Here is a 14014-nt window from a genome sequence, read left to right as displayed (position 1 = left end):
ATGCACACTGAAAACAACAAAAAAAAGGCGCAAACCACCAGCTCTTTTGTTACTGTTGTTGTGGGGTCGGGAAAAAGGAAATTATTCGCAAGATACATATACGTGTGCACGTCTACTGCGATTTTTGTCGCTTGGAAAAGGGAAGAGAAACAAATAGAAAACCTCCCACATACTGGAAAAGAAAAAAAACGAGAAATATAGATAGGGATAACGGTGTACAGTACACAGGAAGGTGAAGAAAACACAGAGGCGAAGTCAAAAAGCAAAGTTATTTTTCCCCCTTTGTATTCCCGTACTTCAGCTAGCTTTGTAGCTCATCGCTCCCACTCTCGTTGTCGTCTTCATGCGGTTCGCAATGGAGGTCGAGTTTTTGCATAGTCGCCTTTAAGGCGGGAATCGTCAGCGTTGGTGACGCGGGGCACACGTAGAGCGGGTGGCGCTCTCCATCCTCTTCCTCCTCGTATTCCTCTTCCTCAGCCCATAGCTCGTCTTCAACTGCGAGTTCGCGAGGACTCAAATTTGCCGGACGTTTAATCAAAACTACAGCCATCGGACTACCGACGGCGTCGTCCATTGAAATAGCCTGTGTGACTGTGGTGCAGGAATGAGCGCCACGCGAGGACGCAGATAACTGCGTCCCATTGAGGCTGTTATCCAAAGGGTCCGGCGGAGGCTTACTGGGAAAGGAAGAAGGGTGGCCATCAGCCGTGTTCGTTGCAGTTTTGGGATCCGCAGCGCTTGTGTTGCCCCGCCCGGTGACAGACCTTCTCATACCACCTGGAGACCCCATAAATGGACTCATCTCTGCTTCATTGGAGGCCCCGTAACTGCCTTCACGCCGCTTCGAGCCGACAATTTCCCCCTCAATCACGAGACTCTGTCTGTGCTGCTGAAGAAGAAACTGGGGTTCACCCGTACCAATTTTTTCATCTGATGCAACCGAGATGGGAGCCGCTGCCGGGTATCCTTCGTGAAAAACAGAAGACTCCCGAGTTACAGGGAGACGACGGGCCCATTTGTGCGACCCCAGAATGCCCATTGGTGATAACCCGCTGGTAATCCGCGAAGATCGGGACGCCGACGCATTTCTTGCCAACTTCCCATTCGCGGCACGCTGCGCCAGTTGAATCCCTCCTCGCTGAGCAAATGCACCAGTCAATTGCGGAAAAGGAGGCACATGCTTGGATGCACGGTGTCCTTGATTATCAATATTGAGCATAATTCCGGGTGGGAAATCATCAGCAGGCGACGTATCTTCCTCATCGCTATCAACGTATTCCTCGTCAAGTGGCAAATACTTCACCGTTCGCACAGTCCGTGTCACTGTTGTTGTGGAGATGCGTATGGCGTTGGGAGGCAGAAACGGCACATCTCCTCTCGCCTCACTGTACAAAGGCAAGTTTTGCACAGGCGGCTTAGGGACAATACCGCGGTAAAGTGTGCCAACAACTTGCGACTGGCCCTTACTGGGCGCCATGCTTGAATTCTCGTAATTCGCCTCCGTGCGGAGCTGATCGGAGGACCTCAACGCTCCACCTTGGACCTCAGTAGCCTTGCTCCTGTCATAACTTTTCTGCCCAATTCCTTGGCTATAAATATGCTCAGTTGACGCCCATGTTTCGTTGGTGGGATCGCTGCTATTGTTCCTCCCAGGCGAGAAAGGCCCCTTGGCGGAAACTGCCGTATTACCTGACGCATCAGGGTGGTTGTTAGTTACCCTGAATGCATTGGCCCTTGCTCTGCGGGGCACAGAGGCCCGCTGCCGAATTAGGCTGTCCTTCGGCGTCGTCCCCGGGGGCACTTCGGCCCCACTGAACCCGCTGTTCGACCCAGGCGACGCCGCACTGCCTGCCCCTCCCTCGTGTTCGTAACTCCGCCTCACATTGGGGCCGCCGCCGCTGCTGTTGTTGTCGTCGACGCCAGGCAGGGGCGGAAAAATTGAGGCCGGAGACTGGTTTTGCACCAACCCGCCCGGGACAGTCTCCCAGTACACTCTCAATGGTGACTCGCCGTCCTGCTGGGGGCCGCTCCCCCACAGGAGCTCGGCAGTTTTGTCTGGAGCGGTGGCCTCGGCGCTCCTCCCGTTTAATCCGTTAAACAATGGCGTCGGATGCGCCGTCGTTGTCCACGCGTTTCCCACGCCGCCGCCTCTTCCCTCGCCGGTGGTGGTGGCAGTCACAGCGGGGGCGGAGAGTTCCCTGCTGAGTAACTTCGACGACGCACCGGCGGCCTGGACGGAACTCTGACGCCACTGTTGATGCTGCGGAGGTCCGCTTCCCACGACCAAGTAGCTCGACGTCAACGCGGCCAATTTGCTCCTGTTGTTGCCGCCAACGTCCTCCCCACCAACCGGCCGCAGTGGGAGGTAAGCTTGACGCACACTGCGCATTGATCCCTACAGCCCCGCTAAATGGTGAGCGCCTTTGTGAAGCACTCTACAAAACGGCACTCGGCTGGCCACACGATCTCCACAAACGCACATATAAAAAGAGAAGAGAAAAGAAGAGTGAGCGAGGCAAACTTGGCCAACACCTTTGCCTTGGGGAGTGCTTTGAAGTCTGCGCGACAGAAGCCGTTGCCCACTCAGTCATCAGGCGATTGGCGTTCGCCGCAAGGGAGAGAGGGCGTGCGGTGTCATTCACTTTAGAGAAACCAACATTGTTGTGTGAGGTTGCGCCGCACAGAAGTCACACTTATTTACATACAATAAAAAAGCAAAAAAAAAAGGATGGGGGCGGGGGGCAATGAAGCCAAAGCGAAGGCCAAATGACGACGTAACGGTGAAGGAAACAAAATAGCAGGCTAAAGCGGGCAAAGAAAGAGAAAAGCAAAAAAAAAAAACTGCGGTAAGAGAGTGTGTGAGTGGGGTGGGTGGGGGAGAACCGATGGGAATATACAGAAGGAGAGGCGGAAAAACACACATACACATAGAAAAAAAAACAACTCCTGCTACTCTTCGCTTCTTTTTTTTTTTTGCAGTGATTGAGGGAGAGGAGGTAGAGTCCGCGTGCATTGCCGTGGGCAGGTCGGCCAACCGCAGCCGCGGCGTTATGAACCTCGCCCCCAATTCCTCATCCAACCTACTTGCCTCCCCTCTAGAACGCAGAAACATACAAAGCCCGCTGCCCACCCAGAGCATCTGTCCTGCAGCGCCCCCCGCCGCCCACTCTTCCCCATTCTTGCCCCGCCGCCCCCTCGTTGCTCCTCGCAAACGCAATAAAAAAAATATACTAAAGCGAGAGTTTAGTTACTGCGCAGAACAGGCGAAGATAAATATGTGCGTTTGACCCCTGCAGAGCCCTTGCTCCCTCGCCGCTGCCACCGTCGGGAGGTGGGCGCAAGTGACAAGTTGTTGCAACTTGCTGAAGGGAATGAGGGAAGTGCCCGGGGCCGCACCCAAAAACGCACAACTACTTCTTCTTCACTTTTTTTTTTTTTGTCCTCTAAGCCCCGCACGCACCTCCCGCGTGCCCCATCCGTGCCTCCTACACACATACACACACCATGCAACAGCTGGGGGGCTTGCAGAGGTGACAGAAAAGACCACGTCGAAATCTCCCCAACGACACATGTACAAAGCAAGAGAATAACACACAAAAACCCATAACAACTATAAAAGTATGAAAGAGGCTCCACTTTCCTCGGCTCCGGCTTCAAAAGCGGTCAGACGAGGACACACCAGGATTGCCTGGCAAACAAGACGACTTTGTAGCTACTACACTATCATTATCATGTTCTTTTTTTTCCCCCTCTTTTCTTCACAGTTTGTACCCCTGTTAACACCACTTCTGGTTTTGCCGCTTACGCATTGGTACGTGGAATTGTGTCCGCGAAACTTATATCTCATACCTCCCTCTTCCCCCTGCCCTCGCTTGGCGGCCGGAAGCCACGGGAACTTGAAGCAAGACGTCGTGGGGGTGACCGCAGAGTGACACTACTCCCCATGCTGGGCCCTCAGACTGCGCATGCGGTGTCTGCCTTCTTCCTGCACGGAGGGCGAGCGGCTCATTGGCGCATCAGACGGGATCGTAGGCTCGGGGTTGCGCACCGCACCATTTCTCACATGGCCGCTGCTGGCTCCATCTGTAGCCGTTGCGAAAGCACTACTCACGTGGTCGTTCCCATGCCTTGAAGTGCGTGGCAGCGGAGACGTTACCGACACCCTGATCTTCCCCCTCGCGTCGGAGTCACCCACACCTCTCCTTTTCGAGGAAGAAGCGGCAGTGTAAGCATTTCGCTTCGATGGGTCAAATTCGAGGATTCTACCAGATGGCGACCTGACCCCTCCCTCGGCTTCACTTGCGTCGTGCGCAGCAACGTATTCCTCCTCCTCGTCAACGGAGTCCTCCTCGTCGCTGCCGACCTCTCGCTCCGTTGTGGTGCGGGTGACCGTCGTCGTGCGAACCGTCAATACCCCACCGTAGGCAGTGTGCTGCAGGTGCGTGTCAGTTTGCGTCTCCTGTGCCGTGTTGACCACCCTTCCATTCGGAATGAACGTGGTGTTCACAGGGGTCCGTCCCTCCGCATGCATCGGTGGGTACTCCGCCGCGACGGGGAACTCCTCGTGAGGCCCCTCAGCGCCAGGTAAAGGCGGTGAAGACCCCTCCATCACTCTCGTGCTACGTCGCAGCGAAGACGGTGGCCGCTCCATCCTCGATTCCGGTGACAGCCCACGGCCCTCCTCGCCGCGTGGTGCCGCTGGTGACGAGGACCCGTCGCTCACGCTGCGTCTGCCGCCATCCGCCCCGTGCTCCTCATCCGCCACACCACCCGTATCAAACACGCCCGGCACTTCACCTGAGCCATACAGCACGGTGCCCTCCGGCAGGTCGTTCACAAAGTCCTTTAGGAAATCCCTATCGTTTGCTTGACTATGGTACGTCGCTGGACTCCACACATGGCGTGTGACCGGCCGTCCAAGAGCCTCTTCTAGTAGGCGCATCGCCTTGTACATCTTCCAAGTAGCTTGAATCTTCGTCGCCATGGTCTCCTTTGTCTCTTCCTCTACAGCTTTCATAAGAAAGTCCGCACGGCGCCGCAGCTGTATTATCCACGGATGATCGTAATCATACACAACAGATAAAATACCAAGGCAACGGCGCACCAGCAGGAGGGACCGATTGTACAGACGCAAGTCCTCGTATATCTGTGCCAGCTCAATAAGGGCGGGAATGAGCAGCTCGGACTGCCGCCGGTGTCCTATCTCTACTACCTCGATACAGCGCAGCAGCAACAACTCACACGGAGATGCCTTTAACTCGCGTGTCATTTTGCTCCGCAGCACAAAATCGTCCTCAGCCGTAAAGTTCATTTTCATTGTCGCCGGGCGAAGCAATCGTACGACGTTGACTGACGGACCAGCGCGACGGCGTGGCGATTTTGGCGCCATCGACTTGAGAATTTCTTGGTTCAGGCTAAACATACTAGTGTCGGAAAGCACACTACTTTCGTAGGAGCTAAACGAGCTGGTACTGTCCTCCCGCGAGATCATTGTGGGAAGGCCCTTGTCAGCAAACGTGAAGCCGGTGGTCTCGCGCTCCTGCGCGTACCACAAACGTGCCATGCCCACCATGGCCAGAACGTATCTTTTGAGAACCATGTAGATCTCCTTCTCACCGCGGGCCACACGCGTCTCCGCAATTTGAATAGCACGACTGTATGTCGTCTTGGCACCTTCCCCATCGCCTTGGCCAAAGTACACGTCACCCTCCTTTTGGTACACGAGTACCGCGAGGTGGTCAAAACGGTGTGTAGGAACCTGCGCAAGAAAGGGGTAGCACCCACGCAGCAACTGCAGTTTCAGTGAGGCCTTGTCATCAGGCAACGCGTCCACCTCCTTCACGGCACTGAGAATGTGCAACGTGGCAGGATCAGCCTCTTTACTTGTGTCTTGGATTCCCGCCCCGCTAGCGGTCCCGGTCTTTTTGCGCCGCTGATCGATCTTATGCATGGCACCAAGATCAACACCAATATCCCCGTGGGACAGTGGGCGGTTGACCTTTCCTCTTGCGGCCCGTCTCACGGATCCGTTTACGAGCAGCATGGCCTGCGAGCGATCGTGGGGTGGAGCGCTCGCCACGCGTGAGATTTGTCTCCCGGATGACGCGGCTGCCCCCATTGATGGCAATAAGTATATATAAGGCGAGATGCGTGCGCGCTGCGCGTGTGTGTGTGGTAGAGAACAAAAGGGTGTGTGTGGAGCCTCAGTGCTATCCCTAAAGTATTGGTTCCTACTTTTTTATTGGGCTCCTTTTTTTTGTTTAAATTTTCCCCTCCGACTTTTCTTTTCCTTTTTCTGCGCCGTCGTTAGGTCTCGTGATAGCTGCAGAGGTGGCAGTCGTGAGTGGAGGTGGGCAAAGCAGAGAAATAGCTGCAGCAGTGGGCAACGGGGGCGAGAGAGAGAGAGAGAGAGGCAGTGAAGGGAGAGGGACGGCAACAAGAGCCACTACTACAGAGAGGAGGGCAAAGACCGTCGGCCCCCTCTTCATTGGCGGCACACCGCCCAGCATGGGAGCCACCACAGCACGAGAAATCGTCAACGGCGACGTTGGCACCTGGTAAGGGAGGGAGTGAGTTGCTAGCAGTCGATGAAGTCGGATGCGAGCAGCAATTCCGACACAAGATCCTGGTCCTCGTCCGACATTGGGTCGAGCTCCCCAAGAAGAGAGAACTCTTCCGTGGAGTTGGGGTCCCCAATGCTGCGCTGCAGCAAGTACCGACAGACAAGCTCGAGGGTGCGACCGGACAGGGGCTCAAGTGGGATCCTCGGCATCACATTGACGCTATTCACGGCAAGAACCCCGGGAGCCGGTTTGTTCTGTAGCGACTCGCCGAATCCTCCACGATTTGGGAGGGAGTAGATGGCGTCAAGCAAAGAAGCGATCATCTTGCTCTGGCGCGCAGCAGCCTCGGGAATAATGAACTCCATGCCGTCACCGGAGAGCATGCAGACGTATGGAAGAGGCTCAACTGCCAAGGCATGCACTCGCGTCTCTCCCAAGAGTTGCCCCCTTTGCGCGGCCGCACACATGTCACTGTACGTCTGCGGTTGCATCTCAGAGTTCACGGGGAGGTCAAGCCCTCTTTCGTCTGCCATTGTGCTCCTTTCCGAGGCACCAGCAGAAACAAGACGTCAAGAGAAGAAAACGGATTTAAAGCAAAAAAAAAAACGACAAGAAGGAGGGGAGGGGGGAAACACAGATGACGCGAAACGAGAAGCAGCCAATGGAGACGTCATGTGTCCCCCCAACCTCACCTTCACAGACGCAGATACACACAAGCAATCTCGCCGAAAAAAAAGAAGAGACTAGAACTATTTCTACTAACAACCCAAACCTGCGGGTCCATCCACTCCACAGTCGCACGGGCTGATCGCTACAACAAGGGCGAGAAAAAACGACAGAGCCGCAAGAAACATGGGAGACAACACTGCACGGACCGGGAAGGACAACATCCGCACACCACCGTCGCTCAAAAACAAATACTCCCACCCCAAATGTTTTGCTTTCTTGAGTCCCCACCCACTGAGCTGCAACCCAGTTCCCCCTCCCTCACGTGCCGTATCATTTCTCCCATGGTCTCCGTGACCCGCGCTTTTTAGTCTATTTCGTTTACTCTCTTTTCCCTCCTCCACTCTTTTTTTTTTGTCTGAACCCCGTTTTCCAAACGGAGTCTTCTCACGCCTTTTCTCGCGGGATAAAGATGTCGGGGTCATGAAAAACGGTGGGGTTGAGCACCGCTACGCCTCCCTCCTTTTCCAACTTCCCGCGCACCTTTTCCACCGCCTCCAGCAGCGGGGGGTGGCCGAAGGACTCGTCGTACTCCTTCAGCCACCGTCGAAACTTTTCCTCGTTTCGGAGCGTCGCCATCGTCTCGCGAAACACCCACGTGCTCTGCTTATGCCGCGTGACACACTCGCGCAGGTCAATCATGCGACTGCGGCAGTCGTAGAGCACGTCGAGCTCCTGGCTTTCGCGCACGCACGTCATCAGTCGCTGCCAAAAACGCTGGCAGTTGTTTTCGTTGAGGTAGTTCGCAGAAATGTTCGTAATGTCCGACGAGAAGGTGTCGTCGGGCACCTCGCGGGCCCCAAACATTGACATTTTGTCCTTACTATTCCTTCCGGGTCCTTGACCCACACGCACGCATAGCGAAGGAACGGGGCAAAGACAGAAGAAGACGGGAAGCGCAAAGGTGCACGCAATGACAAAGGAAGCCGAGGAGAACACGAAAGGAGGGAGGGGGGGGGGACGGAGTGTCGCAAGGAAACGTGGCGGTCGAACTCAAGTAAAAGAGAGAGACGAAGGCACCACTAAAAAAAAAAACTGTACACATGCGACCAACCAAACCAAAACACGTGGGACAACACAAGGAAAATAAAAAAAGGAAGAAGAAAAAACGGCAGGAAAAACCCATTCAACCTCAGACATATCAGTTGCTGGCTGTAGTTGGTACGCAGTGGGAGTTCAACAATCCTACCAGTTCACGACTAAAAATAATCAAAAACAGATGGACAAGGAAGATAATTGAAAGGGGGACATGAAACTATATCGTTGTATGAGTTTGCGATTCAGGCAATAAATCAGCTGTCAATTTCGCTTTTTTTTTTACTTTTCCACTTTCCCTTTCCCGTGGATCCTTGCTTTTCGCGTCTCTCTCTTCTTTTTTTTTTTTTGCTGGAGAGGGGATGGACTTGAGGAGCTCTTTACCATCTCCTGCCTTGCTGACCACGGATAACTGCTTCATATCGCGCCAAGTTGCGGCGACTACCGCGACTCTGTTGGGACTGTGAGTCCCCCGTCAACAGTGGCCCGTTGTGTCCGCCCCCGCTGCTGCTATTCATGCTGACACGACGTTGACGCTCCACTGGGATCCACGGCAGCGAGGGGTGAGGCGGGGCCAGCAGGGGCGGCGGGGGCGGATTTGGACCTGGGTGGGCGGTGAATCTCCTGGAAAAGGCCGGTCTGTGGCGTGGCGGACACCTATCAGAGATGCCGTTGTGGACCTCCGTACGGTTGCCGCTATTGCTGCTGCTGTTGGTTGGCCGCACACGGCGCACCTCCTCCGCGCGCTGCCGTCGCAACGCCTGCACCACTTGCCTTGCACTACCCGCCACTGCTGGCGTCCCCGTCGGTTGTGGAGGAAGGAGTACATTTTGTATCAATGTGTCACCACCGAAGGTTTGACTCTCCTCCGAGCGAGGGGTGCCACGCGGCAGGGACGTCGAAACGTCGTCCCCACCGCCGTCACTAATGACATGCTGCGCGAGGGAAAAAGGCGCCTCCCCCACAGTACTAGCAATGGCGGGGCTGGCGGCCGCGTCCCCCTCCAATGTGCCAGAGGATGGCAACGATAGCTCAGACCAGTGTAGGGGCGTAGACCATTGCTCCTCGTGCACGGGAAGACGATCCCGCCGTTGCGAGGCGCGGTTGACATTTCCCGCGATACGCAACTCGCTTAAACGCGACGGGGCATGCGACGGCGGCGTTACTGCCTCCTCCGCAAAACGCTCTTCACGGAATGCCCCACCTGTTCGCTGCGGCACAGTCGGCGGTGGTACTGGTTCCAGGTTAACTCCACGATGCGCCGGAGCCCCATAAATAGACAGAAAACTATACCCGCCATTTCCCTCCAACGATGCCTCTCTATCCGTCATGCTACTAAGTGAGACGGGTGAAGGCGCCCTCAACGTTCCTACTGGTTGCGGCAACAATCCCAAAAGCCGCTGCTGTTGTGGCTGCTGCTGCTGCGTCCGCAAGGTCTGCTGCGGGAGCTGCGGGTGACGACTGCGAACCTCCGCGTCCGCAACTTCGACGACCAGTGAAGTCGGTAAACGGCTATGGGCCGGCGCCTCCCCTCCCAGTACGGTGGCAACGCACTGGCACTTCTTCCCCTCCCGCTCCTCTGCACTCTCGCCTGCGCTTCTCCACCATGTCGGTGCAACCACATCCCTGTACTGCTGATCCACATCCTGCAAGATGAAGCGGCAGTTGGGGCACGTTCGCGTGCGTTCAAGCCACTGCTTCAGGCACAAGACGTCAAACATATGTCCACACGGAAGGCGGTACACCTCGCAGCCGGCGGAAAAGGCCTCCTGGCAGATGGAACAGACTCCCTGTCCCTCCATCTCAAGCTGGGCCACTATATCACGGTTTATTTTCATGCGCTGGAGTCTTCCTACTGCTTCCTGGTCAAGAGGAGCCGCCATGCGGCGTCGCTGCTCGCCGAATATCACTTGCATCGCCAGCGCCTGAAGAAGCAAGGGACCCAGCTCTGCCAAGAATGGCAAGGAGGCAGCCGGTGGTCCGGAGCCGTCCCCCGGCCGCGGCTGTCTTCTCACAGGGTCGGGTGGGTCCGCCACGACCTGTCCAAGCAAAAACGTGACGTGATCGCCGCCCTCCGCCCCGTCGCTCTGAAGTTGGAGCACAAGTGGCTGGCCGGGCCCTTGACGCCGCAGCATGTGGTCCCGCACAACCTGCAGCAAAAGGCCGTACTCCTCCAGGGCAGCATCGCCATCACTCCTGATCATTCCCAAAGAAAAAATATACTATTTGGATGTTACCCGCTTTATTCCTGTAACTTCCTTTGGAACCTGCACAGCCCGCACAAACAAACACGCAGACGCTCCGCACACTAGCAATCAAAATGCCACCGTCGCTGCGTGCAAAGGACGCTTATGCGCACCGTATTGTATATATATATATATTTCCTCAACTCACTAAACGCACTACCCCTCAAAGAGGCCCACCGCAGCTACTTTACAGAACCACGATGCTGCCGCTAGAAGAAGAGAGAGAGAGGAAGAGATGCCGCGACTACGCATAACGACACAGACCAAGAGCAGCATAGAAGCGATAGGGACAAAAAAGTACTGGTGGCACGTGTGACTTGAAAATATTAAAAATTCAAGCGCATCAACACCCCGATGCTCTTCGAAGAATGTAGGGGGCAATGATGCGTCCATCCTTCTTGTTTTTTTTTTATGAATGCGTGTGAGGGAGAGAGAGAAAAAAAAAACAAAGGGAGGGAGAGAGGCGATTACAAAAAAAAAGTGTGAGAAACGAGACGAAGATCGCCCAGCAACTCCCACCCGCCTTCTCCCCATGACCAGCCTTTGGGTTACATGCCCGACGCCCAATTGTTTTTTCAAAAAGAATAAAAATGGTGAGATGTACAGAACTAAACAACAACAGCCACAACAACAACAACAACAACAACAACAACGCGCCCTGAAGCGGTCTCGACGTGGCGGGGGCAAGACACACTCAGAGCTACACACAGGAAGAGAGAGAGAGAGAGAGAGAGAGAGGACGTGTGTGAGCTGCAGTGAGAGATCCACCTTCCCAATTACAATAAAAAGAAGAAAGACAAAATGCTCTCGTTTTTCTCCCACCCGTGAAGTTGTTTTTCTTGAGCTTCGACAGCGGCATTTCACTCCATAAGTCACGGGAGACAAAAATAAAACGAAAAAAGAAGTATTAGGCTGGACACACAATGCGTATGTGTGCGTGCGTGTGTGTGTGTGTGTGTTTAATATCCTTGCGTTCTGTGAAGACGGAGGTCAGATTTACAAATCAACCTCCTTTAAAAGAGCCCCGCAGCAAACCACACTCCTTTTCTTATTTCATTTTTTTTTTTTCACGTCCTATGCAATGAGCACACCTACGCAGACGGAGAGGGATAAATTATATATAGCATGGGGCGTTTATCATACAACTCTCGCCTTCCCGCACACAGTGCAGTTTTTTTTTTTTTCGTGTTCTTGCTTCTATTATTTACTCGCCTCATATTTTTTTTTGCTTGTGCATTGTTTTGCTGACGCTGCTGCCGCTACCGCTGCTGGTGGTGTACGTGTGCGCGTGTATTTTTTTTTTGTTATTCCCTTGCAAAGAGAGTTCGCACTCTGGTGCTCCACCACTTTCGCGCCTCTTTGATTTTCTCCATCTCATTTTTTTCCGTGGGGCCCCCTCCAATGGGCCACGGCAGCGTGCGCACAACTGCCGTCGCGGACTCACGCACATCTTCTCTAGGCGGAGAACCACGATTTATAGCGGTTCTTCAACTCCTGCAGCTGCGGATCCGTCAGCTCCAGTGGTTTCTCGTCCTTGGAGAACTCCGCGATGAGGCTCTTCTGCCTTTCGGTGAGGGATTTAGGCAGCATCACGGCAAAGTGAATAAAGAAATCGCCCGTTTTGTTTTGGTTCGGCCGGTGAACGCCACGGCCACGCAGGACGAGCTTGTCGCCTTGCTGCGTCCCGACAGGCACCTTCGTCTCCACCTCGCCCGTCAGCGTCGGGACCCGCACCGTGCCTCCCAGCACCGCCGTCGCAAGCGATATCGGCGTGATGACGTGAATGTCACACCCCTCGCGGTGAAACACTGGATGCTCGTCCACTGTAATTTCCACGTACAAGTTGCCTGGTGGCCCGTTGCGCACCCCAGCCTCACCCTTCCCGGTCACCTTGAGGCGCTCCTTGTTGTCTACGCCCTTGGGAACAGGCAGGGTTTGCACACTGCGGTCCTTCACGATTCCCTTTCCGCTACAATGCGTACACGACGAACGTCCCGTCTCCCCTGTCCCGCCGCAGTGGGTGCAATCTTGCTGCATGTGAAAAAAACCTGTACTCATCACCTTTTTCCCCCGTCCCCCGCAGTGCACGCACTTCGCCTTGGCGCCCGAGTCCTGAAACCCGCTTCCCGCGCACGTGCCACAGCGACGGAAGGTGTTATACGATATCTCCTTGCTGCATCCGTTGACCGCCTCCAGGAAGGAAAGACGCAGCTTAAAGTGAATATCCGCCCCAGGCTCTGGTCCCTGCGGTTTGCGGGCCTTGTCTTTGCCCGCCCCACTCATCTTTTGGAAAATTTCTTCAAAATCGTTAAATGAAAACCCCTGCCCCCCCGCCGCCGAAGAAAAAGGATTGGCACCCGCAAAGGGATTCTCGCCACCAGCCTGCGCAAACGGATTAAAACCAGGACCCGCGCCAAATTTATCTGCGGCACCTGAGTTGCCCGTCATATCGTACATGCTCCGCTTCTGCGGGTCCGACAGCACGTCAAATGCCTGCTTCACATCCGCAAAATCCTCCGCCGCACGCGGGTTGGGGTTAACGTCAGGGTGCAGCTGTTTGGCCTTTCTCTTGTAGGCCGACTTAATTTCCTCCGGCGAGGCATTCCGCGCGACACCAAGCACGGAGTACAAATCCCGCTTGGCATTTGTGGACGAAAAACGCCTCGACACGCCAAGTCCCACCGATCCTGCAGCCGCGGCAACACACGATGTGAAGGCCAAGCAGTCACCACGTGGTGGGGAGCGGAGAAGCCCGCCAACAACCGCGCCGTACGAAAGCGCCGGATTCAGAGCTCGCCTTCCCAAGCGCTGCAATCGAGCATGGCGGTGCCGCATTGTCGCCACCCCTCCCACGCTGTTCCAGGACAAGGACGGATTCCACTACTTCACTCGGATTCGCGCTTTGACCTCAGCCGACCAGCAGACAAGCACACGAGATTGAAACCAACACACAAACAAGAAGAAAAGGAAGAAGTAGAAAACTATTGACTGCCGCAGGAGCCGCCCACCCCACGCCGAGACGTTGGCGGCAAACGCAAAACGAAGGCAAGCAAAGCTCAGCAGCGCCAAACAGCAAATAAAAAGGAAGCTCTAAACAGAGAAACGAAAACCAGCAAACATAAATAAGGTGGTTGTGGCTCACGCCATCAGGTTGCGCTGCGTGATCTTGCCCTTGGGGGTGATGAGCTTGACGTGGATGCCGCGCTGCTGCAGCTTGCCAGCGTCACGCAGCGCCTCGTACTGGGAGCGGAGAATGTCTGTGAAGCCCCAGTACTTGGACATGACGACGATCTGGCGGCCGGGGAACTTCATCTTGGCGCGACGGAGAGCCTCCAGCGCCTGCGGAACGTAACCCTCCTTCGTGCGCATCGACAAGAGGATCTGGCCGATGCGGACACGGGCGCAGGTTCCGTTCGGCTTACCGTAGGAGTGACGCATGCCCGT

General features: G+C 55.2%; 7 protein-coding genes across 7 annotated transcripts, besides 5 other annotated features; all 7 read right to left on the bottom strand.

The window, feature by feature from the left end:
* Positions 1–301: 301 nt before the first annotated feature.
* Tco025E_06949 (uncharacterized protein) lies at positions 302–2389 on the bottom strand (the record flags this gene model as incomplete). Its single annotated transcript, XM_029373816.1, has 1 exon — positions 302–2389. The coding sequence occupies one exon, from the start codon at positions 2387–2389 to the stop codon at positions 302–304; it is 2088 nt and encodes a 695-aa protein (XP_029226078.1).
* A 1545-nt stretch (positions 2390–3934) lies between these two features.
* On the bottom strand, positions 3935–6118 carry Tco025E_06948 (uncharacterized protein; the record flags this gene model as incomplete). Its single annotated transcript, XM_029373815.1, has 1 exon — positions 3935–6118. One exon carries the CDS (start codon positions 6116–6118, stop codon positions 3935–3937), a length of 2184 nt encoding a protein of 727 aa, XP_029226077.1.
* A 275-nt stretch (positions 6119–6393) lies between these two features.
* Positions 6394–6430: a microsatellite.
* Positions 6431–6577: 147 nt separating this feature from the next.
* On the bottom strand, positions 6578–7096 carry Tco025E_06947 (uncharacterized protein; the record flags this gene model as incomplete). Its single annotated transcript, XM_029373814.1, has 1 exon — positions 6578–7096. One exon carries the CDS (start codon positions 7094–7096, stop codon positions 6578–6580), a length of 519 nt encoding a protein of 172 aa, XP_029226076.1.
* Positions 7097–7676: 580 nt separating this feature from the next.
* On the bottom strand, positions 7677–8102 carry Tco025E_06946 (uncharacterized protein; the record flags this gene model as incomplete). Its single annotated transcript, XM_029373813.1, has 1 exon — positions 7677–8102. One exon carries the CDS (start codon positions 8100–8102, stop codon positions 7677–7679), a length of 426 nt encoding a protein of 141 aa, XP_029226075.1.
* Positions 8103–8704: 602 nt separating this feature from the next.
* Tco025E_06945 (zinc finger protein, predicted) lies at positions 8705–10528 on the bottom strand (the record flags this gene model as incomplete). The annotated part of the gene is made up of 1 exon (XM_029373812.1): positions 8705–10528. One exon carries the CDS (start codon positions 10526–10528, stop codon positions 8705–8707), a length of 1824 nt encoding a protein of 607 aa, XP_029226074.1.
* Positions 10529–11181: 653 nt separating this feature from the next.
* Positions 11182–11223: a microsatellite.
* Positions 11224–11282: 59 nt separating this feature from the next.
* Positions 11283–11308: a microsatellite.
* A 186-nt stretch (positions 11309–11494) lies between these two features.
* Positions 11495–11529: a microsatellite.
* Positions 11530–11812: 283 nt separating this feature from the next.
* Positions 11813–11847: a microsatellite.
* A 178-nt stretch (positions 11848–12025) lies between these two features.
* Tco025E_06944 (putative chaperone protein DNAj) lies at positions 12026–13405 on the bottom strand (the record flags this gene model as incomplete). Its single annotated transcript, XM_029373811.1, has 1 exon — positions 12026–13405. The coding sequence occupies one exon, from the start codon at positions 13403–13405 to the stop codon at positions 12026–12028; it is 1380 nt and encodes a 459-aa protein (XP_029226073.1).
* Positions 13406–13708: 303 nt separating this feature from the next.
* Positions 13709–14014, bottom strand: Tco025E_06943 (60S ribosomal protein L10; the record flags this gene model as incomplete). Its single annotated transcript, XM_029373810.1, has 1 exon — positions 13709–14014. A coding segment is annotated over one exon (306 nt), but the record flags the coding sequence as incomplete, so codon positions are not given.

This window comes from Trypanosoma conorhini (genome assembly GCF_003719485.1).
Source record: "Trypanosoma conorhini strain 025E chromosome Unknown Tco_14.4_contig_00501, whole genome shotgun sequence".
NCBI classification, from domain to species: domain Eukaryota; phylum Euglenozoa; class Kinetoplastea; order Trypanosomatida; family Trypanosomatidae; genus Trypanosoma; species Trypanosoma conorhini.
Note: the sequence above shows the minus strand (reverse complement) of the source record. Positions and strands in the feature narration are given on the sequence as shown.